The following is a 27,679-nucleotide window of genomic DNA, read 5'->3' as shown; positions in this document are numbered from 1 at the left end:
TCTGGTGTCTCTCATCTTCCTCTTGACAATACCCCATAGATCTATGGGGTGAAGGTCAGGAGAGTTTGCTGGTCAATCAAGCACAGTGATACTGTTGTTTTTAAACCAGGTATTGGTACTTTTGGCAGTGGGACAGGTGCCAAGTCCTGTTGGAGAAATTTCCATCTCCAAAAAGTTTGTTGGCAAAGGGAAGCATGAAGTGCACTAAAATTTCCTGGTAGACAGCTGCACTGACTTTGGTCTTGATAAAACACAGTGGACCTACACCAGCAGGAGACATGGCTCCCAAAACCATCACTGATTGTGGAAACTTCACACTAGACCTCAAGCAGCTTGGATTGTGTGCCTCTCCACTCTTTCTCCAGACTCTGGGACCTGGAATTCCAAATTAAATGCAAAATTTACTTTCATATGAAAACAACATCTTGGACCGCTGAGCAACAGTTCAGTTCTTTTTCCCCTTGGCCCTGATAAGACGCCTCTTGCTTTGTCTATTGGTCATGAGCGGCTTGACACAAGGAATGCGACACTTGTAGTCCATGTTCTGGATACATCTGTGTGTGGTGGTTCTTGAAGCAATGACTCCAGCAGCAGTCCACTCCTTGTGAATCTTCCCCAAATTTTTGAATGGCTTTTCTTAACAATCCATTCAAGGCTGCAGTTATCCCGGATGCTTGTGCACCTTTTTCAACCACACTTTTCCCTTCCACTCAACTTTCCATTAATATGCTTGGCTACAGCACTCTGTGAACCACCAGTTTCTTTAGCAATGACCTTTTGTGGCCTGCCCTCCTTGTGGAGTGTGCCAATCACTGCTTTCTGGATTTCTGGACATCTGTCAAGTCAGCAGTCTTCCCCATGATTGTAGAGCATACTGAAACAGCATAAGGGATCTTTTTAAATGTTTAGGAAGCCATTACAGGTGTTTTTTTTGTTAATTATTCTAATTTACTGAGATAATGACTTTTGGGTTTTCATTGGCTGTAAGCCATAATCATCAACATTAACAGAAATAAACACTTGAAATAGATCACTCTGTATGTAATGACTTTATATAATATACACTCACCGGCCACTTTATTAGGTACACCATGCTAGTAACGGGTTGGACCCCCTTTTGCCTTCAGAACTGCCTCAATTCTTCGTGGCATAGATTCAACAAGGTGCTGGAAGCATTCCTCAGAGATTTTGGTCCATATTGACATGATGGCATCACACAGTTGCCGCAGATTTGTCGGCTGCACATCCCAAAGATGCTCCATACAAGGCAGGATGGATCCATGCTTTCATGTTGTTTACGCCAAATTCTGACCCTACCATCCGAATGTCGCAGCAGAAATCGTGACTCATCAGACCAAGCAACGTTTTTCCAATCTTCTACTGTCCAATTTCGATGAGCTTGTACAAATTGTAGCCTCAGTTTCCTGTTCTTAGCTGAAAGGAGTGGTACCCGGTGTGGTCTTCTGCTGCTGTAGCCCATCTGCCTCAAAGTTCGACGCACTGTGCGTTCAGAGATGCTCTTAGGCCTACCTTGGTTGTAACGGGTGGCGATTTGAGTCACTGTTGCCTTTCTATCAGCTCGAACCAGTCTGCCCATTCTCCTCTGACCTCTGGCATCAACAAGGCATTTCCGCCCACAGAACTGCCGCTCACTGGATTTTTTTTCTTTTTCGGACCATTCTCTGTAAACCCTAGAGATGGTTGTGCGTGAAAATCCCAGTAGATCAGCAGTTTCTGAAATACTCAGACCAGCCCTTCTGGCACCAACAACCATGCCACGTTCAAAGGCACTCAAATCACCTTTCTTCCCCATACTGATGCTCGGTTTGAACTGCAGGAGATTGTCTTGACCATGTCTACATGCCTAAATGCACTGAGTTGCCGCCATGTGATTGGCTGATTAGAAATTAAGTGTTAACAAGAAGTTGGACAGGTGTACCTAATAAAGTGGCCAGTGAGTGTATGTTTCACTTTTTGTATTTAAGAACTGAAATAAATTAACTTTTTGACGATATTCTAATTTTGTGAGAAGCACCTGTCCATAGGATAATTATTAACATAAAGTATATCACAAAAGTGAGTACACACCTCACATTTTTGTAAATATTTTTTTATATTTCTTCATGGAACAGCACTAAAGATATGACACTTTGATACAATGTAAAGTAGTCAGTGTACAGCTTGTATAAGAGTGTAAATTTGGAGTACCCTCTAAATAACTCAACACACAGCTATTAATGCCTAAACCGCTAGCAAGAAAAGTGAGTACACAGTGCTCAATTATCAATTTCCCTCCCCAGTGTCATGTGACTCGTTAGTGTTATAAGGTCTCAGGTGTGAATGGGAAGCAGGTTAGGTAAATTTGGTGTTATTGCTTTCATACTCTCTCATACTGCTCACTGGAAGTTCAACATTGCACCTTGTTGCAAAGAACAGTCTGAGGATCTGAAAAAAAGAATATCTGCTCTACATAAAGAAGGCCTAGGCTATAAGAAGATTGCAAACACCTTGAAACTGAGCTACAGTACGGTGGCCAAGATCATGGGGTAAATTGATTATCGGTTACTGAATGGCCCCTGTCACAATGACATAGCCTGTATTAACTAATGATTTTCATACTGCTGACCAGTAGCTAGGTAGGGCTGTTGCTTGTACATACCTGCTCATATACCAATGGATTACATGCATAGATATTATGACCTCAGCCATACCCAGCAGTGCTCCAGTAGAAGTACCAAGATTGCAACAATCTTTGACGATGCCAGCCATTCCAAGGATGAGCCCTACTGCTGTTTGCATATGCTGAAGTACCATTTCTCTACATCAAGCTACTTTTACCACTGTAGATGTTTGTGTGCTTTACAACGTCTCCAATTCTTGGCTACATTACAATATGATATGAAAAGTTCAAAGAGAAAAATACTGGCACCAGACAAAATATAAAAAAATTCCCTGGAAGGCAGAATAGACATCCCAAGTAGAGCTACAGCGGCAGATAGAACGGTGTTTGGTGCTCTGCATAAACTACTTAAACGTGCAATATTGGAGAAAAAAGAGGCGGCACTCACCAGTTTGAATAAATGTGAAAATGTTTATTCCATACCTTGGGATTAGGACTGGTACATGATGTGCAGGTTACAGAGGCGTGGGAGGGAGAGGCAGATAGGACGACGGCCGTTTCGTGTAACAAGGCTTCCCCTGGATCCGTTGTTATTCGAAACGGCCATCGTCCTATCTGCCTCTCCCTGCATGTCTCTGTAACCTGCACATCATGTATTAGTCCTAATCCCAACGTATGGAATAAAGGACTTTTTCACATTCATTCGAAAGGGCGAGTGCCGCCTCTTTTTTTCTTCAATATTGCACATTTCAATATGATATGCTAATAATTGTGTTGTCCCAAAATTATTAAATGGTGAAATTGCATAGTGCTAGTGAAGACAAGCAATTTACCTCTGATTAAATATTCTTCAGTTCTCAAGAACAAGGGTTTATTTATTTTAGGCTACAGATTGTTACGTAGGTTACCGACTACCTCTGCAGTCTCGTAGTGGACTGTTACCAAGGTGAGGAGTAAGCGCTTACATATAGATCCAGACATCCTCAGTGTGTCTATGCTCCTCGGATACTGCAGACGCAAAAGCTGCCCAGTATAGCAGCATGGCACAAAGCTATGGCCTGATCACTAGACCTATTCAGCTTCAGTCCCCTTGCACTTCTCCCAAGCTTTCCAAATCAAAGCTACCACTGGTGGCAGTGTGGGAGCTATCAATTTGGGCCAGTGGGTCACCATGCCATCAGCCCAAACTGTCATTCTTTAGGAGCCTGTGCAAAGCAGGAAGACAGGTGAGGAACGGCAGGCTCCTGAAGAAAAGATGATAAGAGCAATCCTGTAATTACTTTTTTTACTTCCCTGCTTAATTTTTTATAATCATACTTCAATACAGTAACATAGCATAAAAAGCCATATACACCAATTGTACATCACACCATCATATAGGACTTTACAAAAAACTGGTGTGCGGCAATAGGAAAGATAAAGACCAATGAAGAAATGAAAAAAAAAGTAATTAAATTAGAAATTCAACTTGTAAGGTAACTTGAAATTAAAAATGAGGTCATAGCTTTGAGGTTTGATGAATATATTGATGCAGTTGAACTTAATTAAGAACATTTACGGTTAACTGCAAAGTCTCAGACACATCAAGCATCAATTACACAGACTTTTCATATCAAGCAATGGCCAGATGGTGGTGCTAAGAGCACAAAGCCTACCATAATACCTGTAAATATCTGATATTTTTACCATGAAAAATTCTAAAGCGGAATACTTTTATTATGGAAGGCACAACAAGCCTGTATGTAGAATTCACACTTACGGGATCTTTTGGGATAAAAAATTTTGAGTTTGGCATTCAAGTGCTAATAACTTTTTTTCCTCAGAACAGCAGTATTGGGTCTGGTTATACTGTATGTGGAACAAGTTGTGGTTTCTACATATATACCGTAATTTGGGGGTAAGAATATGTTAGCATTTAATTGGTATTCATTTCATTTTGTGTTGTCTTCATATTATTATCCTGCTTTTATTTTAAATTTTTCATTACTAATCCAAAACAAGTGTATACCATTAAAGTTGTGGTGGATAAGAGGATAATAGGGGTATAATTTTTTATATAATTTTTGCTCCATAAATAGTGCCTTTAACGGCAGTGGTGTCCGGGATGCCAGGAGGGAAAGGAAAAATGAACAGCGTAATGGAGGAAGACGTGGAACTGACGATGAGGGTGAGAGAAGGGATTCCAGGGCGTTTAGACTTTGGTCTAGCAATTACTTTCTTAAAGGGAACCTGTCACCAGAAAAAACATTATTAATCTGCACATATAGGGTTAATTGTGCTATGAACCTGACTGGCACTTAGCAGAATGCTGCGGGGAGAAAATGAACTTTATCCCCACTGGCAGCATTCCGGTTTCAGTCACGCCGGTACAGGTTCAGTCAGAGCGGCTGTAACCACTCCCTCAGCACTGACCAACACTTGCCTGCATTGGGAATGGCTGTCAGTCAGGGCCAGGGGTGTTACGTAATACCCTTTATAAAGGGTTCAATATAGACACAGTTGCGGATTGGGGGCCTGCGGAAGCTTCCCTTTACCAGCCTTCTTTTTAACCTAGGTGCCTGAATGACTGCAGAATGAATTACTAATGAAATCGACCAGTGAGTTCGTTCTGACAGCCTACTTTCCAAACCTCACCTTTCTAAACATTAGTGCAAAAATACTTTTTTAACCAAAAATACATGCAGCTAAGCAAAAAAAATGCTCCTGAAGGTGTCTGTATCCTATAAGAACAACTCCAGTTTTTGTTATAAGGAATCTTGTAGTTCTTGCACTACAGATGAGTAAGATTATTATGAATTACCTAAGGGTTCCCTTTATATTATACCGCGCAATACTCTTTATGTTAATTTAAAATACCTTATCATTACCTTACATATTATATAAGCATACATTTAATAGCAGAACAGCGTTACAAAACTTACAGGTCAAATTTTTCAAATTCTGCGTCTAACAAGACGAAAGCTGATTTTATTTTTTCTATAGCTTCACTACGAAGAGACATAAAGCTGCTTTCTTTAACATCCTGCAAGAAATTGAAATTGAGAAATTTGTCGTAAAGTATATTGGAGGAGTACAGAAATAATAATGGTGCTCAAAACAGTGCCGTGGAGTCGGAGTCATGGATTCGGTTTCCATTTTGGTGCAGTTGGAGTCTGTAAAAAATGGACCGACTCCTAAAATATATAATAAATTGGGTAGAGTAGTTCAATGCAGTATGTGCAAAACATGAGCCATGTATGAGGGAGTCGGAGTAAGGGAAATTGAGGAGTCGGAAGTTTGGCTTATTGACTCCACTGCCCTCACTCAAAATAAATATATCTGAAAAATATTCCATGTAGTGATTCGTAAATCTAAAAAGTGACTTTGAGGGAAGTTCTATGACAGGTCTAGCCAGGGGTGTCTGCACCATTATTTATTACAATTACTTTTCTGAATAGACGTATGGAGATCCAGAGAGGTCCGAGTGGTCAGGGCAACAACCCGAAACCTATTCAACGGTAGCATAAAAGCATGAAAATTATCTTTCTATATGGACTTACATAAATAGCATGTGTAGAAGAGGTTTTTGGAGGCTCTAGCTCACTTAGGTTATATTTCACTTTTGGGATTTTGGTTGGTGTATATCTACAAAGCATAAAAAGAGTACATAATAATAACAATCTACATTAATATTAATCTATAAAATCTTGCATTTTTAATTCTGGCTACAGAGGCACGTAATAATCTAACAGTTCTTGTTCTGAATAGATTGCGTCTCATATCATTGGATTACAATAAGAGGTAACAACACCTAGATAACACATGATCCACCATTCACAATAGGTAAAGGACTCAGATCACCTCCTCCTCCTCTCTACACAATGACTTCTGCACAGGTCACACAGCATTCCTAGAACACTCTTCCATATACGTCAATGAGTCATGCCAAGTCCATAGGTTCCTACCGGTCTATGGAGCTGTAGTAAAGTATATCTCTAAATAAATCTAAATTTGGAAAAAAAACATGAAAAGATTATGTCAGTGTCCGGTTTTTAATTAGTAAAATAATTATAGATGATGCATTCCCTTTGAAGGCTTTGTTCACTTTTTCATCATATGTGGTAAAGAAAGTAATCAATATAGCCATTGTAATCTAATGGTTGGTAATATTACTTGGCTTAAAGGGAATCATCATCAGGAAATTAGGCCGCTAATTAAAGACATGTTTCTAACAACTCTTTAACCCTTTCCCCCCCTAAGCCTGCTTTCGGTTTCATAACCAGGCCAAATTTTACAATTCTGACCAGTGTCACTTTGAGGTAATAACACTGGAACGCTTCAATGGATCCCACTAATTCTGGGATGGCATTTTCGTGACATATTCTACTTCATGTTATGGAAAAATTTCTTCAATACAACTTTGTGTAAAAATGAGAAATTTGGCAGAAATTTAGCAATTTTCAAACTTTTACTTTTTTGTGAATTGTCCACTACTAGGACAACCCTTTCTTGATCAAAATGTTTGGCTCCTATAAAATAATAAAGCCTATACTCATCTCCCATTCCAGCGTCATTCCTGCGCCGTCGACACTCGCTCTCCCCGGGGCTATCGTGCGGTGTTGTGATATGTGACCTCAGCGCCCAATTATCGCCGGTGTCACTGTGTCCTCCTTCAGAAAATTGGAACATGAAGAGGAAGCCTGAGATCAGCTGCAGCTCGGACTTCCTCTCCATGTTCAATTTGTCAGAAGGCGGGGGACAGTGACGTGCTTGATTGGGCGACAGCGTCACATGTCAACACCGCACGAGTGCCCCTAAGAGAGAGCAAGTGTCAGGTGAGTATAGGCGTTATTATTTTATGGGGGCCGAGCCAGGGGTATGAAAAGGAGTTGTCTAAGTAGTGGACACATTTTTTAAATCAGAGAGATATGTCAGACAAAATAGTAAATAAATAACATTTCCCACATGTCTACTTTACATCAGCACAATTTTTGAAACATACCGGTTTTTTTTTTTTTTTTGTTAGGCAGTTATAAGTGTTAACATTCGACCAGTGATTTCTAATTTTTCCAACAACATTTTCAAAACCATTTCTTTTTTGGACAACCTCACATTGGAAGGGGCTTATATGAAAGAAAATACCCAAAACTGACACCATTCTAAAAACTGCACCCCTCAAGGTGCTCAAAACCACATTCAAGAAGTTTATTAACCCTTCAAGTGCTTCACAGGAGCTGAAGTAATGTGGACGGAAAAAATGAACATTTAACTTTTGTTTGACAAATTTTTTTTAATTTTTTTAACGAGGGTAACAGGAGAAAGTGGACTGCAAAATTTGTTGTACAATTATTCCTGAGCATGCTGATACCCCATATGTGTGGAAAAACCGCTGTTTGGGCGCACGTCAGTGTTTAGAAGGGAAGGCGCATCATTTGACTTTTTGAACGCAAAATTGGCTTTAATCGAGAGTAGTGTTGAGCGATACCTTCCGATATGCAAAGGTATTGGTATCGGATTGGATCGGCTGATATCCAAAAAATATCGGATATCGCCGATACCGATACCCGATACCAATGCATATCAATGGGACACAAAATATCGGAATGGTTCCCAGGGTCTGAAGGAGAGGAAACTCTCCTTCAGGCCCTGGGATCCATATTCATGTATAAAATAAAGAATAAAAATAAAAAATATTGATATACTCACCCCTCGGACGGCCCCTGCCTCTCACTGGTCCAAGCGTCTGCCTCCGTTCCTAAGAATGCAGAGTGAAGGACCTTCCATGACGTCGCGGCTTGTGATTGGTCGCGTGACCGCTCATGTGACCGCTCACGCAACCAATCACAAGCCGCGACGTCATCGAAGGTCCTTCACTCCCTGCATTCTTAGGAACGGAGGCACCGCTAAGAGCCAGGGTCCGCCGGAGGGGTGAGTATATCAATATTTTTTATTTTTATTATTTATTTTTTACATGAATATGGATCCCAGGGCCTGAAGGAGAGCCTCCTCTCCTCCAGACCCTGGGAACCATACGCACCGCACACTTACGATTCCGATTTCCGATATCGCAAAAATATCGGAACTCGGTATCGGAATTCCGATACAGCAAATATCGGCCGATACCCGATATTTGCAGTATCGGAATGCTCAACACTAATCGAGAGCATACACAATGTCGCATTTGGAGAGCCCCTGATGTGCCTAAACAGTGTTAACCCCACACAAGTGACCCAATTTTGGAAATTATAACCCTCAGGAACTTATCTAGATGTGTGGAGAGCACCTTGAACCCCCAGGTGCTTCACAGAAGTTTATAATGTAGAGTCGTGAAAGCAAAAAAATCCTATTTTTTCCATAAAAATGCTCTTTTAGCCCACAATTTTTTTTATCACAAGGATAACAGGAGAAAATGAACCCCAAAAATTGTTGCTCAATTTCTCCAGAGTATGAAAATACCACATATGTTGGGGAAAACTACTGCACCATTTGACTTTTTGAACGCAAAATTGGCTGAAATCGAGAGCGGACGCGATGTTGCATTTGGAGAGCCACTGATGTGCCTAAACAGTGTAATTTTTTTATTTATTTATTTTTTACTATTTACTATCTGACACCCTGATTCAATTCAGTAAAAATACTGTTACAGACTCCGATTACTACAGTATATTTTTACTGTTCCTAATCTAGTCCTATCAACTAATCTAAATTATTTGTTCTGATTCTTTTTTTCACAGGAAAGAACAATAAGTCCTTGCCAAAAGCGAACACGGATGCTAATCAGTTATGTGTGTCTGATCGGCGGCTTTAGGACGCACCCACAAAGTTGTGCAAAAGGTAAGGGGGAGATAAGAAATAGACACAAAAGTTGAGGAAAACAGAGAGCCTCTGTACGGATCAGTAATTTGCATCACTGATCAGCACTTGGTGGCCGCAGAATGCACGAATAAGAAAAAACTGCCAATAAACGAGCAATTAAGTACTCGGTGGCAGAAGGGAAGGTAGGGAGGAGAAAAAAATTGACCATATCGAACAGGAAATTTTCTCCCATTCCCCTCATGCCATGCACTGTCCTCCCTCCCCCACTGCATCTAGCTCACTCTCTGACTTTGAATGGAAGAAGAAGTGATCAGGCTCCTTATATCTTCTCGCCCTACTACTTGCACCAGTGACCCTATTCCATCACATCTCCCCCAGTCCGTTTCCCCCAGTCCATTTCTAGGAATTTAGGACCTGAGAATTACGTCACGGCTTGTGATTGGTCGCGTGGCGGTCACATGAGCGGCACGCGACCAATCAGAAGCCGTGACATCATGGAAGGTGCTGAACGCGCTCATTTTAAGCAAAGCAGGCTGCCGGTTACCAGCGGTGATGTCCAGGGGCCTCCGGAGAGGTGAGTATATCAATATGTTTTATTTTAATTCTTTATTTTTTACATGGATATGGATCCCAGGGCCTGAAGGAGAGTTTCCTCTCCTTCAGACCCTGGGAACCATACACTGGGAACTTCCGATTCCCGCACCACAAAAGTATCGGATCTTGGTATCGGAATTCCGATACCGCAAGTATTGGCCGATACCCGATACTTGCGGTATCGGAATGCTCAACACTAGCCATAATACATCCATTACTTAAAAAACCATCCCTTAACCAAACCTGTGCTGCTAACTATAGACTCGTCTCTAATCTTCCCTTTATCTCTAAACTCCTGGAACGCTTGGTCCACTCCTGTCTAATCTGCTCTCAGATCACTCTCTTCTTGACCCTCTTCAATCTGGTTTCCGCTCTTTGCACTCTACTGAAACTGCTCTCACTAAAGTCTCTGATGATCTACTAACAGCTAAATCTAATGGCCACTACTCCATGCCAATTCTGCTGGATCTCTCTGCAGCATTCAACACTGTGGATCATCAGCTCCTCCTCACTATACTCCGCTCCATCAGCCTCAAAGGCACCATTCTCTCCTGGTTATCCTCCTACCTCTGACTGCTCCTTCACTGTTTCTTTTGCTGGCTCCTCCTCCTCTCATCTTCCCCTTACTATTGGGGTTCCTCAAGGATCAGTCCTAGGCCCCCTCCTCTTCTCCTTGTATACTGCCCCTATTGGACAAACAGTAGATTTGGTTTCCAGTACCATCTCTATGCTGATGACACCCAAATATACACCTCTACTCTTGGCATCAAGCCTGCATTATTACAAAACACCAGTGATTGTCTTACTGCTGTCTCCAACATCATATCCTCTCTCTTTCTGAATCGAAACATGTCAAAAACTGAATTCCTTGTTTTTCCTCCCTCTAGTAACCTACCTATGCCCGAAATTGCCATTTCCGTGTGTGGTTCTACCATTACACCCCAGCAACATGCCCACTGTCTTGGAGTCATACTTGATTCAGCTTTCATTCACCCCCAAAACCTCCCATCACTGGCTCGCTCTTGTTATCTGCACCTCAAAAACATTTCTAGAATTCAACCTTTTCTTACTTTTGACTCTGCAAAAACTCTTACTGTTGCTCTTATGCAACTCTTTACTAATCAGTCTCCCTCTTATCAAACTCTCCCCTCTCCAATCTATCTTGAATGCTGCAGCCGAGATCATATTCCTCACCAGCCGTTACACCGATGCCTCGATCTTATGCCAGCTATTGCACTGGTTACCCATCCACTCCAGAATTCAATATAGACTTATTACTCTCACCCACAAAGTGCTCCACCATTCAGCACCACACTACATCTCCTCCCTCATCTCAGTTTGCCACACTACCTGTGCCCTCCATTCTGCTAATGACTTAAGATTAACATCCGCAATAACCTCCAACTCCCATCTCCAAGACTTCTCATGTGCTGCACCAATTCTTTGGAATGCACTACCCAGGATAATTCCATTAATCTTCAATACCCACAGTTTTAAGCGTGCCCTAAAAACACATTTCTTCAGACTGGCCTATCGCCTCAACACATTTATTTAACTATCCCTGTGTTGCCCATTCAAAATTTTCTTCATAACCAGGTTCCTCATATCACGTTCTCGCACGCTTTATGCATTAAATAGCCCTCTGTGTCTATACTTTTACATATTTTCGCTGATAACCGGTTCATGCAGCATTACATGAACACCCGATTTATTATATTATGGCTGGTCAGAACAATGAAAGTAAGGGTACGTTCACACAGGACTTTTTTGCTGCTTTTTTTTGCTGCTTTTTTTTATGCTAATTTAGGTGCGTTTTTTTGGTGCGTTTTTGGTGCGTTTTTTGGGTATGTTCACACAGGACTTTTTTGCTGCAGATTTTTGCTGCAGATTTTTGCTGCTTTTTTTTATGCCAATTTTCAGCTGCTAGGACACCTCATAATGGCTCTTTACACCTTACTACCAGGAACTCCCTCACAATAGATCACAATCAGGACACCTCACAATGGCTCTTCACACCTCACAATGGCTCACAATGGCTCTTCACACCTCACTACCAGGAACTCCCTCACAATAGATCACAATCAGGACACCTCACAATGGCTCTTCACACCTGACAATGGCTCACAATGGCTCTTCACACCTCACTACCAGGAACTCCCTCACAATAGATCACAATCAGGACACCTCACAATGGCTCTTCACACCTCACAATGGCTCACAATGGCTCTTCACACCTCACTAACCACACCCCTAAGCTCTTGGCTGTGAGATCCCTTCCTGCTGGCCATGATTTTCTGCACAAAAAAAGCAGCAAATAATGCTACATGCGTTTTTTCAGCGTTTTTGCAGCGTTTTTTTCATCACCCATTCAAGTCAATGGGTGAAAAACGCTGCAAAAACGCTGCAAAAACGCTGAAAGAAGTGACATGCCCTATGTCCAAAAAAAGCAGCAAAGCAGAAAAAACTGATCAAACAAAAAACCAACGTGTGTGCATGAGATTTCTGAAATCTCATAGGCTTTACTGGTACTGTAAAAAGCAGCTGAAAATTAGCATAAAAAAAAGCAGCAAAAAAAAGCAGCAAAAAAGTCCTGTGTGAACGTACCCTAATTGTTACAATCTACCATTTGTATCTCCCCTATTTCCTCATAGATTGTCAGTTTGCGAGCAGGGCCCTCATTTCTCTTCATATCTGTTGTTTATGTGATTATTGTTATGCGGTAATGTCTTTTATTGTCTGTACAAGGCCCCTCCAAAAATGTAAAGTGCTGCGGAATATGTTGGCGCTATAGAAATAATTATTCAATAACTATTATTATTATTATTATTATAGAAATAAACACTTGAAATAGATCACTCTGTTTGTAGTGACTCTATAATATATTAGTTTCACTTTTTGTATTGAAGAACTGAAAAAAATTAATGTTTTGATGATATTATAATTTTGTGAGAAGCACCTGAATAATGGTCAGATATGCAAATACAATAGGGGTAGTAAAAAGGATATAAACGGAAAATATAGTCAGTTACCAGTTAGATGAAAGGCTTGGATTGCAGGGGAGGGGCTGCCATGTGGGAGGCTTATGGTGCTCTCTGTGTTAGACTTGTCCTCACACAACGTTCTTGTGGCAATCTCCCAGAAAAAAAAAACCATAGGAAATGCTGGACACAAGCATTTAACCCTTTGGGTCACTCCCCTCCTGCCCTCTGGACTGAACCTAAATTTTCTCCCCTGGAAGTTTGTAGATAAATCTCCCAAAACCTATGAAAGATCATAACTACTTTCTGGGCTGTCCTAGGGCAGCAGTTTTGGCGCCATCGGATCTGACCAGGCCCTTGCTACTCATAGAGACTAAACACACTTTTGCTACCTAGCTGATAGTGGCTGTTCTATGTATCTCCTTTACCGTGCGTGTTAAAATGACTCAAGACCCAGACAGGTGCTTGCCCTGATCTGGGTTCTCTGAAATATATAAGATATACAGCTAGGAGTAGGACATATAGTATCTCCATAACTCCTTTATGAAATCCTAGCTGACTAAACAAAGGCAACATGGCTTAGATCCACAGTGGGTTTTCCTGTAGAAGGTTACACACCAGCTGCTAGTTAGGGATGTGTGAATCCTTTGTTTGAGCTGACCAGGTGTCATGTTACCACAGCATGTGCTGAAGGATTTTTTATAATTCCATGCCAAATAGTATACAGATGATTGACATGGAATTCTGTCTCCAATATTCTTCACACAAGGGTATTGGACATTGTAATTTATTCATGGAGTATATGTAGTATCATAATGTATTTACTTAGAGATACAAAGTTGTACATACCCATTGCTTATGCCTTGAATCCCACATTCCAACAGAATGTCTTTCATGACTGCAAAGGATTAAAAAATGTTAAGCAGTTAAACTCAGTTTCAGACCACCCCTTTAAAGGGAACTTGTCACCCCCAAAATCGAAGATGAGCTAAGCCCACCGGCATCAGGGGCTTATCTACAGCATTCTGTAATGCTGTAGATAAGCCCCCGATGTATCCTGAAAGATGAGAAAAAGAGGTTAGATTATTCTCACCCAGGGGCATTCCCGCTGCGGTTCGGGTCAGATTGGTGTCACGGTCTGGTCCGGGGCCTCCTATCTTCTTATGATGATGTCCTCTTTTTGTCTTCATGCTGCAGCTCCGGCGCAGGCGTACTTTGTCTGCCCTGTTGAGGGCAGAGCAAAGTACTGCAGTGCGCAGGCCGGGAAAGGTCAGAGAGCCCCAGGGCCTGTGCACTGCAGTACTTTGCTCTGCCCTCAACAGGGCAGACAAAGTACGCCTGCGCCTGAGCCGCAGCGTGAATGCAAGAAGAGGACGTCATCGTAAGAAGATGGGAGGCCCCAGACCGCGACGCCCATCAGACCCGGACCGCAGCGGGAACGCCCCTGGGTGAGTATAATCTAACCTCTTTTTCACATCTTTCAGGATACATCGGTGGCTAATCTACAGCATTCCAGAATGCTGTAGATATGCCCCTGATGCCGGTGGGCTTAGCTCATCTTTGATTTTGGGGGTGACAGGTTCCCTTTAAATACTAACATTTATTTTTATCCTACATGTCTGTCTATTTAATATCATAATCTAATTTATTTTCTAATATACTTTAATTAAGTCTCTATTGTTCCCTCACTACTGTAGCTGTTTATTTATTTATTTTTTAACTATTTCCTGTTTGATGCATTGTTTGAGAATCCCAGTGCATGTTGGGATACTCAAATGAGTCATCATCAGGGGCAGAGGCTAGTGGCATCACTAGTCTCTACTTGCTCGATCTTTCGTTACAATTCGCACTGACAGTGCACTCTCTTTCTGGCTCATCACTTCTCATCAGATTCGGCAGGGAAGTGCAATGTCACTGTACAATATACAAGATCCTACAAGCATCCATTGGAACTGACAACCGATGCATGCTCAGTACTGCAAGGACACTGATGACGGTTCGTTTAAGGGCGGGTCAGGCAGAGACTGTGGCAGTGACCGCAGCCTCCGCCCCTGATGACGTCTTGTTTGAGTATCACAGTATGCAATGGGATTCTCAAACAAACCATCATCACATAGGAACCAGTTAAATAAAAAAGACAACATAGCAAGGGAACGATAGGGAATTTTTAATTAAGGAATATTGAAAAAAAGGGTTAGATTATGACATTAAATAAATATTTAGGATTTAAGCATTTTTAGTTTTGGACCACCTAAGAATATACACTTAATACAGATCATTTTCTTATATTCTTAGAAATCTAATCTTTCTGTAACATTGCATTGTATAACTTACTGGGTTGTCTGTCAGAAGGATTTATGAGTTTCATAGCCATTACATCATTGAAGTCTTTTTCATCATTTCTTCCACCAAATACAAAAAGCTTTAATATTGAGGGGAAAAAAGGTAAAAATGTGATCATACTATATTCACATATAGTACTCAGTCTAAAACCTGAATTGTAAAACTGCAACACTTGATTTACATGTTCTATAAAAAAATGCCTTTATGCAGTTTTTCATATTTTTAAAGATTTTTTTAAGTTATATTCAGGTTGTACAAAGCAAATGAACATAAACACTTGACTGCATCCTCCCAATCATACCATACATATTGAGGGAGTTAAGCTAGAACATATAGTCCGTATGCAGTATATATTTTTTGAACAACCAGTCTGATGATATATGAGTGCTGGGTGATAATGGGGTAAAGGGAGGGTTTTGGGGTTTAAGGAAAGAGGACATAGAAAAAGGTTGGGGAAGGGAAACTAAAAACATTAAGCAAAAAAAAAAGAAAGGCAGACCTATAACAGTTATTAGTGTATTGTGACCATAAGCAGAAAATACTAGGAAGTACAGTGGCCTACAGTAGACTGTCTTGCTGTCCACCTCTAATAGGCGTATACGGCCGAAAATTATGCACAACAGAGTACGCGATCACTCTGTCTGCACCACTATAGTCAATAACTCCATCAACGCATAAGCCTGGATCCTGTTTTGTGGGGGCTTCAGATGTAAGCTCTGAAAGGGGCCACTGAAAGTAGGAGGAAATGCTGTGTGAATGGGCCCTTAGTGTTGTACTTCCCACCTTCATCACACCAAAGGTCCATCTGTCATGGATTAGTATTTATATCATATGGATAGCGTCCATAAATCAAACCACCTGGACATTCTACGTTGTTTTTGGTTAAGTTTTCCACGGACAGACAACTTGTTGTGATGCTAGTAGTAGAGATCCATGGGAATGGGGAGCAACCTAAACTAAAGTGGAAAAGGGGCACAGATTCAGCCCCCATCACTCAGCATCCTCTCTACACCATTTATAAATTAGGATTCCTAACAACCAGTTTTTAATTTTTTTTATCCAATATAAGGCATTGACAATTATGTTTACAATTTGTCATAATCTCCACTCTGTTCTTGTCTGATATATTACTTTGTGTAGGGGCTGTCAGTCTGTTTTGGTTGTGCTGGGTCTGTGCTACAATCATCTGTGTTCACTTTCCTTGATTAGTCTTCCACTTAAGCATGCTAGCTCCTCTATCCAGTGTCAATCGTACACTTACTTCTGCCTGTGTAAGACTGATCCCTCTGTGCGCTGTGCCTGACCCAGCCTGACTTTATTCCCTTCCTGGACTTAGACTCTTTGCTTGTGACCTGACTTCTCATGTGCCTAAATTGTCTTGTCTTTCTGGTTTTCCTGACCTCGGCTCGTGATTTGGATTTTGTCTCTGACTTCCCCTTGTTGCACTGCACCACTTCCTGGACCTGACCTCGGATTCTTTGACCTTCCTTTACTTATTCTGTAAGTAGTACATATTTTTGCTATCTGTTATTGTGGTTCTTCTCTCCACTTCTGGGATTAATATTTACTATAGTGACTCAAGTCACTCAATTGTGTAAAAAAGTGTTTGCCCCCTTCCTGATTTCCTATTCTTTTGCATGTTTGTCACATTTAAATGTTTCAGAGCACCAAACAAATATGCATATTATACAAAGATAACACAAGTAAACGCAAAATGCAGTTTCTAAAATAAGTATTTTTTATTAAGGGATAATGAAATCCAAACCTACAAGGCCCTTTGTGAAAAAGTAATTGCCCCCTAAACCTAATAATTGGTTGGGCCACCCTTATAAGCAACCACTGCAATCAAATGTTTGCAATAACTGGCAATGTGTCTTTTACAACGCTCTGGAAGAATTTTGGCTCACTCACCTTGGCAGAATTGTTGTAATTCAGCCATATTAGAGAGTTTCTGACCATGAACCGCCTTTTTAAGGTGATGCAACAGCATCTCAATTGGATTAAGGTCAGGACTTTGACTAGGCCACTCCAAAGTCTTAATTTTCTTTTCTTAAACCATTTAGAGGTGGAATTGCTGGTGTGTTTTATCATTGGCCTGCCGCATAACCCAATTGCACTTCAGCTTGAGGTCACAAACAGATGGCTGAATATTCTCCTTGAGGATTTTTTGGTAGACAGCACAATTCATGGTTCCATTTTCCAGAGCATGTCTTCCAGGTCCTGAAGCAGCAAAATAGCCCCAGATTATCACACTGCCACCACCATATTTTACTGCTGGCATGATGTTCCTTTTCTAAAATGCTGTGTTATTTCACCAGATGTAATGAGACATACACCTTCCAAAAAGTTCAACTTTTGTCTCGTCAGTCCACAAAGTATTCTCTCAAAAGCCTTGGGGATCACCAAGATGTTTTCTGGCAAAACTGAGACAAACCTTTATGTTCTAATTGCTCAGCAGTGGTTTTAGTCTTGGAACTCTGCCATGCAGGCCATGTTTGCCAGTCTCTTTCTTATGGTGGAGTCATGAACACTGACCTTAACTGAGGCAAGTAAGGCCTGCAGTTCTCTTAATATTTTTGTAGGGTCTTTTGTGACCTCTTAGATGAGTCATCGCTGCGCCCTTGGGGTAGTTTTGGTTGGCTGGCCACTACTGGGGAAGATTCACCACAGTTTCATGTTTTCTCCATTTGTGGATAATGGCTCTCACTGTGGTTCACTGGAGTCCCAAAGCTTTAGAAATGGCTTTATAACCTTTTTCAGATTGATAGATCTCAATTACTTTGTTTCTCATTTTTTCCAGAATTTATTTGGATCATGGCATGATGTCTAGCTTGAGGATCTTTTGGTCTGCATCACTTTGTCAGGCAGGTCCTATTTAAGTGATTTCTTGATTGCGAACAGGTGTGACAGTAATCATGCCTGAATATGGCTAAGGAATTTGAGCTCATCTTCAAAAAGATGTGATAAACCACAGTTAATTAATGTTTTAAAGTGGGGATCACTTCTTCACACAGGGCCCTGTAGGTTTGGGTTTCTTTTTCCCTTAATAGTAAAGACCTTCATTTTGTTTACTTCTGTTATCTCTGGCTAATATTTACATCTGCTTGCTTATCTGAAACACTTAAGTGTGATAAACATGAAAAAGATTAGGAAATCAGGAAGGGGACAAACACTTTTTCACACAACTATCTATAATATAACGCTGGGAGCGTCACTCTGTCCGAAGCCTTTATAGACTGCGCAAGCGCAAGCGCCGGCGCAGTCTGGACCCACAGAGTGACGCTCCCAGGAGATCGCGGTATGCGTAAGCACTGAACGCACACTTCGATCTCCAACGGAGAAGCAGGGACCAGCCAGGAGGGTGAGTATATGCTATATTTACCTGTCCCCGTTCCAGTGATGCGCGCTGCTCCATCCTCCGCCTGCGACTGTTCAGTCAGAGGGCGGCGCGCATTAACGCGTCATCGCGCCCTCTGAACTGAAAGGTTCAGAGGGCGCGATGACGCGCTTAATGCGCGCCGCCCTCTGACTGAACAGTCACAGGCAGAGGACCCGGAAGATGGAGCGGAGCGCAGCAGTGGAACGGGGGACAGGTAAATATAGCAAGTGCCGGGGGCCTGAGCTAGCGGCGACTCCGGCACCTGACCCCCCCAGCGCGCCGGTATCCCCGCCTGCTCAGGCCGCCAGCACTCGGCGCCCAGCACAGCTGCCCGCACTCACCACTGCCACGCACAGCCGCCCGCTCTCACCACCGCCACGCACAGCCGCCCGCACTCACCACTGCCACGCACAGCCGCCCGCACTCACAACCGCCACGCACAGCCGCCCGCACTCACCACTGCCACGCACAGCCGCCCGCACTCACCACCGCCACGCACAGCCGCCCGCACTCACCACCGCCACGCACAGCCGCCCGCACTCACCACCGCCATGCACAGCCGCCCACACTCACCACCGCCACGCACAGCCACCCGCACTCACCACCGCCACACTCAGCTGCCCGCACTCACCACAGCCACGCACAGCCGCACGCACTCGGCACCGCCAAGCACAGCACCGCCACGCACAGCCGCCCGCACTCAGCACCGCCACGCACAGCCGCCCGCACGCAGCACCGCCAAGCACAGCACTGCCACGCACAGCCGCCCGCACTCAGCACCGCCACGCACAGCCGCCCGCACTCACCACCGCCACGCACAGCTGCCCGCACTCACCACAGCCGCACGCACTCGGCACCGCCAAGCACAGCACCGCCACGCACAGCCGCCCACACTCGGCACCGCCAAGCACAGCACCGCCACGCACAGCCGCCCGCACTCAGCACCGCCAAGCACAGCACCGCCACGCACAGCCGCCCGCACTCAGCACCACCACGCACAGCCGCCCGCACTCAGCACCACCACGCACAGCCGCCCACACTCACCACCGCCACGCACAGCCGCCCGCACTCAGCACCGCCAAGCACAGCACCGACACGCACAGCTGCCCGCACTCAGCACCGCCAAGCACAGCACCGCAACGCACAGCCGCCCGCACTCAGCACCGCCACGCACAGCCGCCCGCACTCAGCACCGCCACGCACAGCCGCCCGCATTCAGCACCGCCATGCACAGCCGCCCGCACTCAGCACCGCCACGCACAGCCGCCCGCACTCACCACCGCCACGCACAGCTGCCCGCACTCACCACAGCCGCACGCACTCGGCACCGCCAAGCACAGCACCGCCACGCACAGCCGCCCACACTCGGCACCGCCAAGCACAGCACCGCCACGCACAGCCGCCCGCACTCAGCACCGCCACGCACAGCCGCCCGCACTCAGCACCGCCACGCACAGCCGCACGCACTCAGCACCGCCACGCACAGCCGCCCGCACTCAGCACCGCCACGCATAGCCGCCCGCACTCACCACCGCCACGCACAGCTGCCCGCACTCACCACCGCCACGCACAGCTGCCCGCACTCACCACAGCCGCACGCACTCGGCACCGCCAAGCACAGCACCGCCACGCACAGCCACCCACACTCGGCACCGCCAAGCACAGCACCGTCACGCACAGCCGCCCGCACTCAGCACTGCCAAGCACAGCACCGCCACGCACAGCCGCCCGCACTCAGCACCGCCACGCACAGCCGCCCGCACTCAGCACCGCCACGCACAACTGCCCGCACTCACCACAGCCGCCGCACTCAGCACCGCCAAGCACAGCACCGCCACGCAAAGCCGCCCGCACTCAGCACCGCCAAGCACAGCACCGCCACGCACAGCCACCCGCACTCAGCACCGCCAAGCACAGCACCGCCACGCACAGCCGCCCGCACTCAGCACCACCACGCACAGCCGCCCGCACTCAGCACCGCCCCGCACAGCCGCCCGCACTCAGCACCACCACGCACAGCCGCCCGCACTCAGCACCACCGCACACAGCCGCCCGCACTCAGCACCGCCACGCACAGCCGCCCGCACTCAGCACCGCCACACACAGCCGCCCGCACTCAGCACCGCCACGCACAGCCGCCCGCACTCACCACCGCCACGCACAGCTGCCCGCACTCACCACAGCCGCACGCACTCGGCACCGCCAAGCACAGCACTGCCACGCACAGCCGCCCACACTCGGCACCACCACGCACAGCCGCCCGCACTCAGCACCACCGCGCACAGCCGCCCGCACTCAGCACCGCCACGCACAGCCGCCCGCACTCAGCACCGCCACGCACAGCCGCCCGCACTCACCACCGCCACGCACAGCTGCCCGCACTCACCACAGCCGCACGCACTCGGCACCGCCAAGCACAGCACCGCCACGCACAGCCGCCCACACTCGGCACCGCCAAGCACAGCACCGCCACGCACAGCCGCCCGCACTCAGCACCGCGAAGCACAGCACCGCCACGCACAGCCGCTCGCACTCAGCACCGCCACGCACAGCCGCCCGCACGCAGCACCGCCAAGCACAGCACTGCCATGCACAGCCGCCCGCACTCAGCACCGCCACGCACAGCCGCCCGCACTCACCACCGCCACGCACAGCTGCCCGCACTCACCACAGCCGCACGCACTCGGCACCGCCAAGCACAGTACCGCCACGCACAGCCGCCCACACTCGGCACCGCCAAGCACAGCACCGCCACGCACAGCCGCCCGCACTCAGCACCGCCAAGCACAGCACCGCCACGCACAGCCGCCCGCACTCAGCACCACCACGCACAGCCGCCCGCACTCAGCACCGCCACGCACAGCCGCCCGCACTCACCACCGCCACGCACAGCCGCCCGCACTCAGCACCGCCAAGCACAGCACCGCCACGCAAAGCCGACCGCACTCAGCACCGCCAAGCACAGCACCGACACGCACAGCTACCCACACTCAGCACCGCCAAGCACAGCACCGCAACGCACAGCCGCCCGCACTCAGCACCGCCACGCACAGCCGCCCGCACTCAGCACCGCCACGCACAGCCGCCCGCACTCAGCACCGCCATGCACAGCCGCCCGCACTCAGCACCACCATGCACAGCCGCCCGCACTCACCACCGCCACGCACAGCTGCCCGCACTCACCACAGCCGCACGCACTCGGCACCGCCAAGCACAGCACCGCCACGCACAGCCGTCCACACTCGGCACCGCCAAGCACAGCACCGCCACGCACAGCCGCCCGCACTCAGCACCGCCACGCACAGCCGCCCGCACTCAGCACCGCCACGCACAGCCGCACGCACTCAGCACCGCCACGCACAGCCGCCCGCACTCAGCACCGCCACGCATAGCCGCCCGCACTCACCACCGCCACGCACAGCTGCCCGCACTCACCACAGCCGCACGCACTCGGCACCGCCAAGCACAGCACCGCCACGCACAGCCACCCACACTTGGCACCGCCAAGCACAGCACCGTCACGCACAGCCGCCCGCACTCAGCACTGCCAAGCACAGCACCGCCACGCACAGCCGCCCGCACTCAGCACCGCCACGCACAGCCGCCCGCACTCAGCACCGCCACGCACAACTGCCCGCACTCACCACAGCCGCCCGCACTCAGCACCGCCAAGCACAGCACCGCCACGCAAAGCCGCCCGCACTCAGCACCGCCAAGCACAGCACCGCCACGCACAGCCACCCGCACTCAGCACCGCCAAGCACAGCACCGCCACGCACAGCCGCCCGCACTCAGCACCACCACGCACAGCCGCCCGCACTCAGCACCGCCCCGCACAGCCGCCCGCACTCAGCACCACCACGCACAGCCGCCCGCACTCAGCACCACCGCGCACAGCCGCCCGCACTCAGCACCGCCACGCACAGCCGCCCGCACTCACCACCGCCACGCACAGCTGCCCGCACTCACCACAGCCGCACGCACTCGGCACCGCCAAGCACAGTACCGCCACGCACAGCCGCCCACACTCGGCACCGCCAAGCACAGCACCGCCACGCACAGCCGCCCGCACTCAGCACCGCCAAGCACAGCACCGCCACGCACAGCCGCCCGCACTCAGCACCACCACGCACAGCCGCCCGCACTCAGCACCGCCACGCACAGCCGCCCACACTCACCACCGCCACGCACAGCCGCCCGCACTCAGCACCGCCAAGCACAGCACCGCCACGCAAAGCCGACCGCACTCAGCACCGCCAAGCACAGCACCGACACGCACAGCTACCCGCACTCAGCACCGCCAAGCACAGCACCGCAACGCACAGCCGCCCGCACTCAGCACCGCCACGCACAGCCGCCCGCACTCAGCACCACCGCGCACAGCCGCCCGCACTCAGAACCGCCACGCACAGCCGCCCGCACTCAGCACCGCCACGCACAGCCGCCCGCACTCAGCACCGCCACACACAGCCACCCGCACTCAGCACCGCCACGCACAGCCGCCCGCACTCACCACCGCCACGCACAGCTGCCCGCACTCACCACAGCCGCACGCACTCGGCACCGCCAAGCACAGCACCGCCACGCACAGCCGCCCACACTCGGCACCGCCAAGCACAGCACCGCCACGCACAGCCGCCCGCACTCAGCACCGCGAAGCACAGCACCGCCATGCACAGCCGCCCGCACTCAGCACCGCCACGCACAGCCGCCCGCACTCAGCACCGCCACGCACAGCCGCCCGCACTCAGCACCGCCACGCACAGCCGCCCGCACTCAGCACCGCCACGCACAGCCGCCCACATTCACCACCGCCACGCACAGCTGCCCGCACTCACCACAGCCGCCCGCACTCAGCACCGCCAAGCACAGCACCGCCACGCAAATCCACCCGCACTCAGCACTGCCACGCACAGCCACCCGCACTCAGCACCGCCAAGCACAGCACCGCCATGCACAGCCGCCCGCACTCAGCACCGCCACGCACAGCTGCCCGCACTCAGCACCGCCACGCACAGCCGCCCGCACTCAGCACCGCCACGCACAGCCGCCCGCACTCAGCACCGCCATGCACAGCCGCCCGCACTCACCCCAGCCGCCCGCACTCGGCACCGCCACGCACAGCACCGCCATGCACAGCCGCCCCACTCGGCACTGCCAAGCACAGCACCGCCACGCACAGAGGCCCGTACTCAGCACCGCCAAGCACAGCACCGCCACGCACAGCCGCCCGCACTCAGCACCGCCAAGCACAGCCGCCCGCACTCAGCACCGCCACGCACAGCCGCCCGCACTCAGCACCGCCACGCACAACCGCCCACACTCACCACAGCCGCCCGCACTCTGCACCGCCAAGCACAGCACCGCCACGCACAGCCGCCCGCACTCAGCACCACCAAGCACAACACCGCCACGCACAGCCGCCCGCACTCAGCACCACCAAGCACAGCACCGCCACACACAGCCGCCCGCACTCAGCACCGCCACGCACAGCACCGCCACGCACAGCTGCCCGCACTCAGCACCGCCACGCACAGCCGCCTGCACTCAGCACCGCCACGCACAGCTGCCCGCACAGCCGCCCACACTCAGCACCGCCACGCACAGCCGCCCGCACTCAGTACCGCCACGCACAGCCGCCCGCACTCACCCCAGCCGCCCGCACTCGGCACCGCCACGCACAGCCGCCCGCACTCAGCACCGCCACGCGCAGCCGCTCGCACTCACCACTGCCATGCACAGCTGCCCGCACAGCCGCCCGCACTCAGCACCGCCACGCACAGCCGCCCGCACTCAGCACCGCCACGCACAGCCGCCCGCACTCACCCCAGCCGCCCGCACTCGGCACCGCCACGCACAGCCGCCCGCACTCAGCACCGCCACGCGCAGCCGCCCGCACTCAGCACCGCCACACGCAGCCGCCCGCACTCAGCACCGCCACACGCAGCCGCCCGCACTCAGCACCACCACGCACAGCCGGCCGCACTCAGCACCGCCACGCACAGTGTTATGATCCTAGTGGTAGAGGATCTCAAGAGTTTCAGCTAAGTCCGCAAACACAAAAACCAGCTCATAGGGAGGTGGTAACTTGGCTGACCGCATACCTGATCCTAGCCCACAACTAAAAGCAGCCGGGGAACGTACCTACGTTGATTCTAGACGTCTCGCACCAGCCGGAGAACTAACTAACCCTTTCAGAGAAAATAAGACCTCACTTGCCTCAAGAGAAAAGTACCCCAAAGTTATAATACAAGCCCCCAACAAATAATAACGGTGAGGTAAGAAGAAAAGACAAACGTAAGAATGAACTAGATTCAGCAAAGAGAGGCCCACTAATTAATAGCAGAAAATAGGAAGCGGACTTATGCGGTCAGCAAAAACCCTACAAAAATATCCACGCTGAATATCCAAGAACCCCCGCACCGACTAACGGTGTGGGGGGAGAATATCAGCCCCCTTGAACTTCCAGCAAAATCAGGAATCACATTTTGAACAAGCTGGACTAAAAATGAGAGCAATGCAAATAAACAAAAATAAGAAAGCAGGACTTAGCTTATCTTGCAAAAATCAGGAGACCAGGAGACAGGAGCAAACAGACATAGACTGATTACATCGATTCCAGGCACTAGACTGAGCTTCCAGGAAGTCTAAATAGGAACACCCAAGGCCTAACGAACCAGGTGAGTACCAACCTGGGGAAAGACAATCCAAGTGCCATACCGCTAGTGACCACAAGAGAGAGCCAAGAAATATAGTTCACAACAGTACCCCCCCTTTAAGGAGGGGTCACCGAACCCTCACCAAGACCACCAGGGCGATCAGGATGAGCAGCGTGAAAGGCACAAACCAAATCGGCCGCATGAACATCAGAGGCGACCACCCAGGAATTATACTCCTGACCATAGCCCTTCCATTTAACCAGATACTGAAGCCTCTGTCTAGAGAGACGAGAATCCAAGATCTTCTCCACCATGTACTCCAACTCGCCCTCAACCTACACCGGAGCAGGAGGCTCAACAGCAGGAACAACAGGCACAACGTACCGCCGTAACAAAGACCTATGGAACACATTGTGAATGGCAAACGACACCGGAAGATCCAAACGAAAAGACACCGGGTTAAGGACTTCCAAAATTTTATAAGGACCAATAAAGCGAGGCTTAAACTTAGGAGAGGAAACCTTCAGAGGGACATACCGAGAAGACAACCAAATCAAATCCCCAACACGAAGTCAGGGACCCACACCGCGGCGGCGGTTGGCAAAACGCTGAGCCTTCTCCTGTAACAACTTCAAGTTGTCCACCACATGATTCCAAATCCGCTGCAACCTATCCACCACGGAATCCACCCCAGGACAGTCAGAAGGCTCAACATGACCCGAGGAAAAACGAGGATGAAAACCAGAGTTGCAGAAAAATGGCGAAACCAAAGTAGCAGAACTAGCCCGATTATTGAGGGCAAACTCAGCCAATGGCAAGAAGGTCACCCAATCATCCTGATCCGCAGAAACAAAACATCTCAAATAAGCCTCCAGCGTCTGATTAGTTCGCTCAGTTTGGCCATTAGTCTGAGGATGAAAGGCAGATGAAAACGACAAATCAATGCCCATCTTAGCACAAAAAGATCGCCAGAATCTGGACACAAACTGGGATCCTCTGTCAGACATGATATTCTCAGGAATGCCGTGCAAACGAACCACATTCTGAAAGAACAAAGGCACCAGATCGGAAGAGGAAGGCAACTTAGGCAAGGGCACCAAATGGACCATCTTGTAAAAACGATCACACACCACCCAGATGACAGACATTCCTTGAGACACCGGAAGATCTGAAATAAAATCCATGGAAATGTGTGTCCATGGCCTCTTCGGGACGGGCAAGGGCAAAAGCAACCCGCTGGCACGAGAACAGCAAGGCTTAGCCCGAACACAAATCCCACAGGACTGCACAAAAAAACGCACATCCCACGACAAGGAAGGCCACCAAAAGGACCTAGCCACCAAATCTCTGGTACCAAAAATCCCAGGATGCCCTGCCAACACCGAGGAATGAACCTCGGAAATAACTCTGCTGGTCCAATTATCAGGAACAAACAGTCTATCAGGTGGGCAAGGGACAGGTCTACCAGCCTGAAATCTCTGCAACACACGTCGCAAATCAGGAGAAATGGCCGACAAGATTACTCCCTCTTTAAGAATACCAGCCGGCTCTGAGACTCCAGGAGAGTCAGGCACAAAGCTCCTAGAAAGAGCATCAGCCTTCACATTCTTCGAACCAGGCAGGTTCGAGACCACAAAGTCAAAACGGGAGAAAAACAATGACCAACGAGCCTGTCTAGGATTCAGGCACTTAGCAGACTTGAGATACATCAGATTTTTGTGATCAGTCAAGACCACCACACGATGCTTAGCTCCCTTGAGCCAATGACGCCACTCCTCAAATGCCCACTTCATAGCCAACAACTCCCGATTACCAACATCATAGTTCCGCTCAGCAGGCGAAAATTTCCTAGAAAAAAAAGCACATGGTCTCATTACAGAGCAACCAGAGCCTTTCTGCGACAAAACAGCCCCTGCACCGATCTCAGAAGCATCCACTTCAACCTGAAAGGGAAGTGAGACATCAGGCTGGCACAAAACAGGCGCCGAAGTAAACCGGCGCTTCAGCTCCCGGAAGGCCTCCACGGCTGCAGGAGCCCAATTAGCAACATCAGAACCTTTCTTGGTCATATCCGTCAAAGGTTTAACAACGCTAGAAAAATTAGCAATAAAACGACGGTAGAAATTAGCAAAACCCAAGAACTTCTGAAGACTCTTAACAGACGTGGGTTGAGTCCAATCATGAATAGCTCGGACCTTGACTGGGTCCATCTCCACAGTAGAAGGGGAGAAAATAAAACCCAAAAAGGAAACCTTCTGCACTCCAAAGAGACACTTTGAGCCCTTCACAAACAAAGCATTATCACGCAAAA

General features: G+C 48.6%; 1 protein-coding gene across 2 annotated transcripts in view; it reads right to left on the bottom strand.

The window, feature by feature from the left end:
• Window positions 1-27,679, bottom strand: part of LOC143794014 (kelch domain-containing protein 3-like) — a 170,782-nt gene that overhangs the window by 34,185 nt on the left and 108,918 nt on the right. For both annotated transcript variants that reach the window (XR_013220380.1, XM_077280931.1), the window contains exons 13-16: window positions 15,322-15,409; window positions 13,837-13,885; window positions 6,160-6,244; window positions 5,542-5,642 (exon numbers count right to left, since the gene is read on the bottom strand). Coding sequence is in view for 1 of the 2 variants with exons in the window: in XM_077280931.1 (XP_077137046.1) it covers window positions 5,542-5,642; window positions 6,160-6,244; window positions 13,837-13,885; window positions 15,322-15,409 (323 nt within the window). In the remaining variant the exon portion in view is untranslated. The remainder of the gene's footprint in view (window positions 1-5,541; window positions 5,643-6,159; window positions 6,245-13,836; window positions 13,886-15,321; window positions 15,410-27,679) is intronic.

Source organism: Ranitomeya variabilis, chromosome 1 (genome assembly GCF_051348905.1).
Source record: "Ranitomeya variabilis isolate aRanVar5 chromosome 1, aRanVar5.hap1, whole genome shotgun sequence".
NCBI lineage: Eukaryota > Metazoa > Chordata > Amphibia > Anura > Dendrobatidae > Ranitomeya > Ranitomeya variabilis.
The sequence above is the reverse complement of the archived record's forward strand: the minus strand, read 5'-3'. Positions and strand labels throughout refer to the sequence as shown.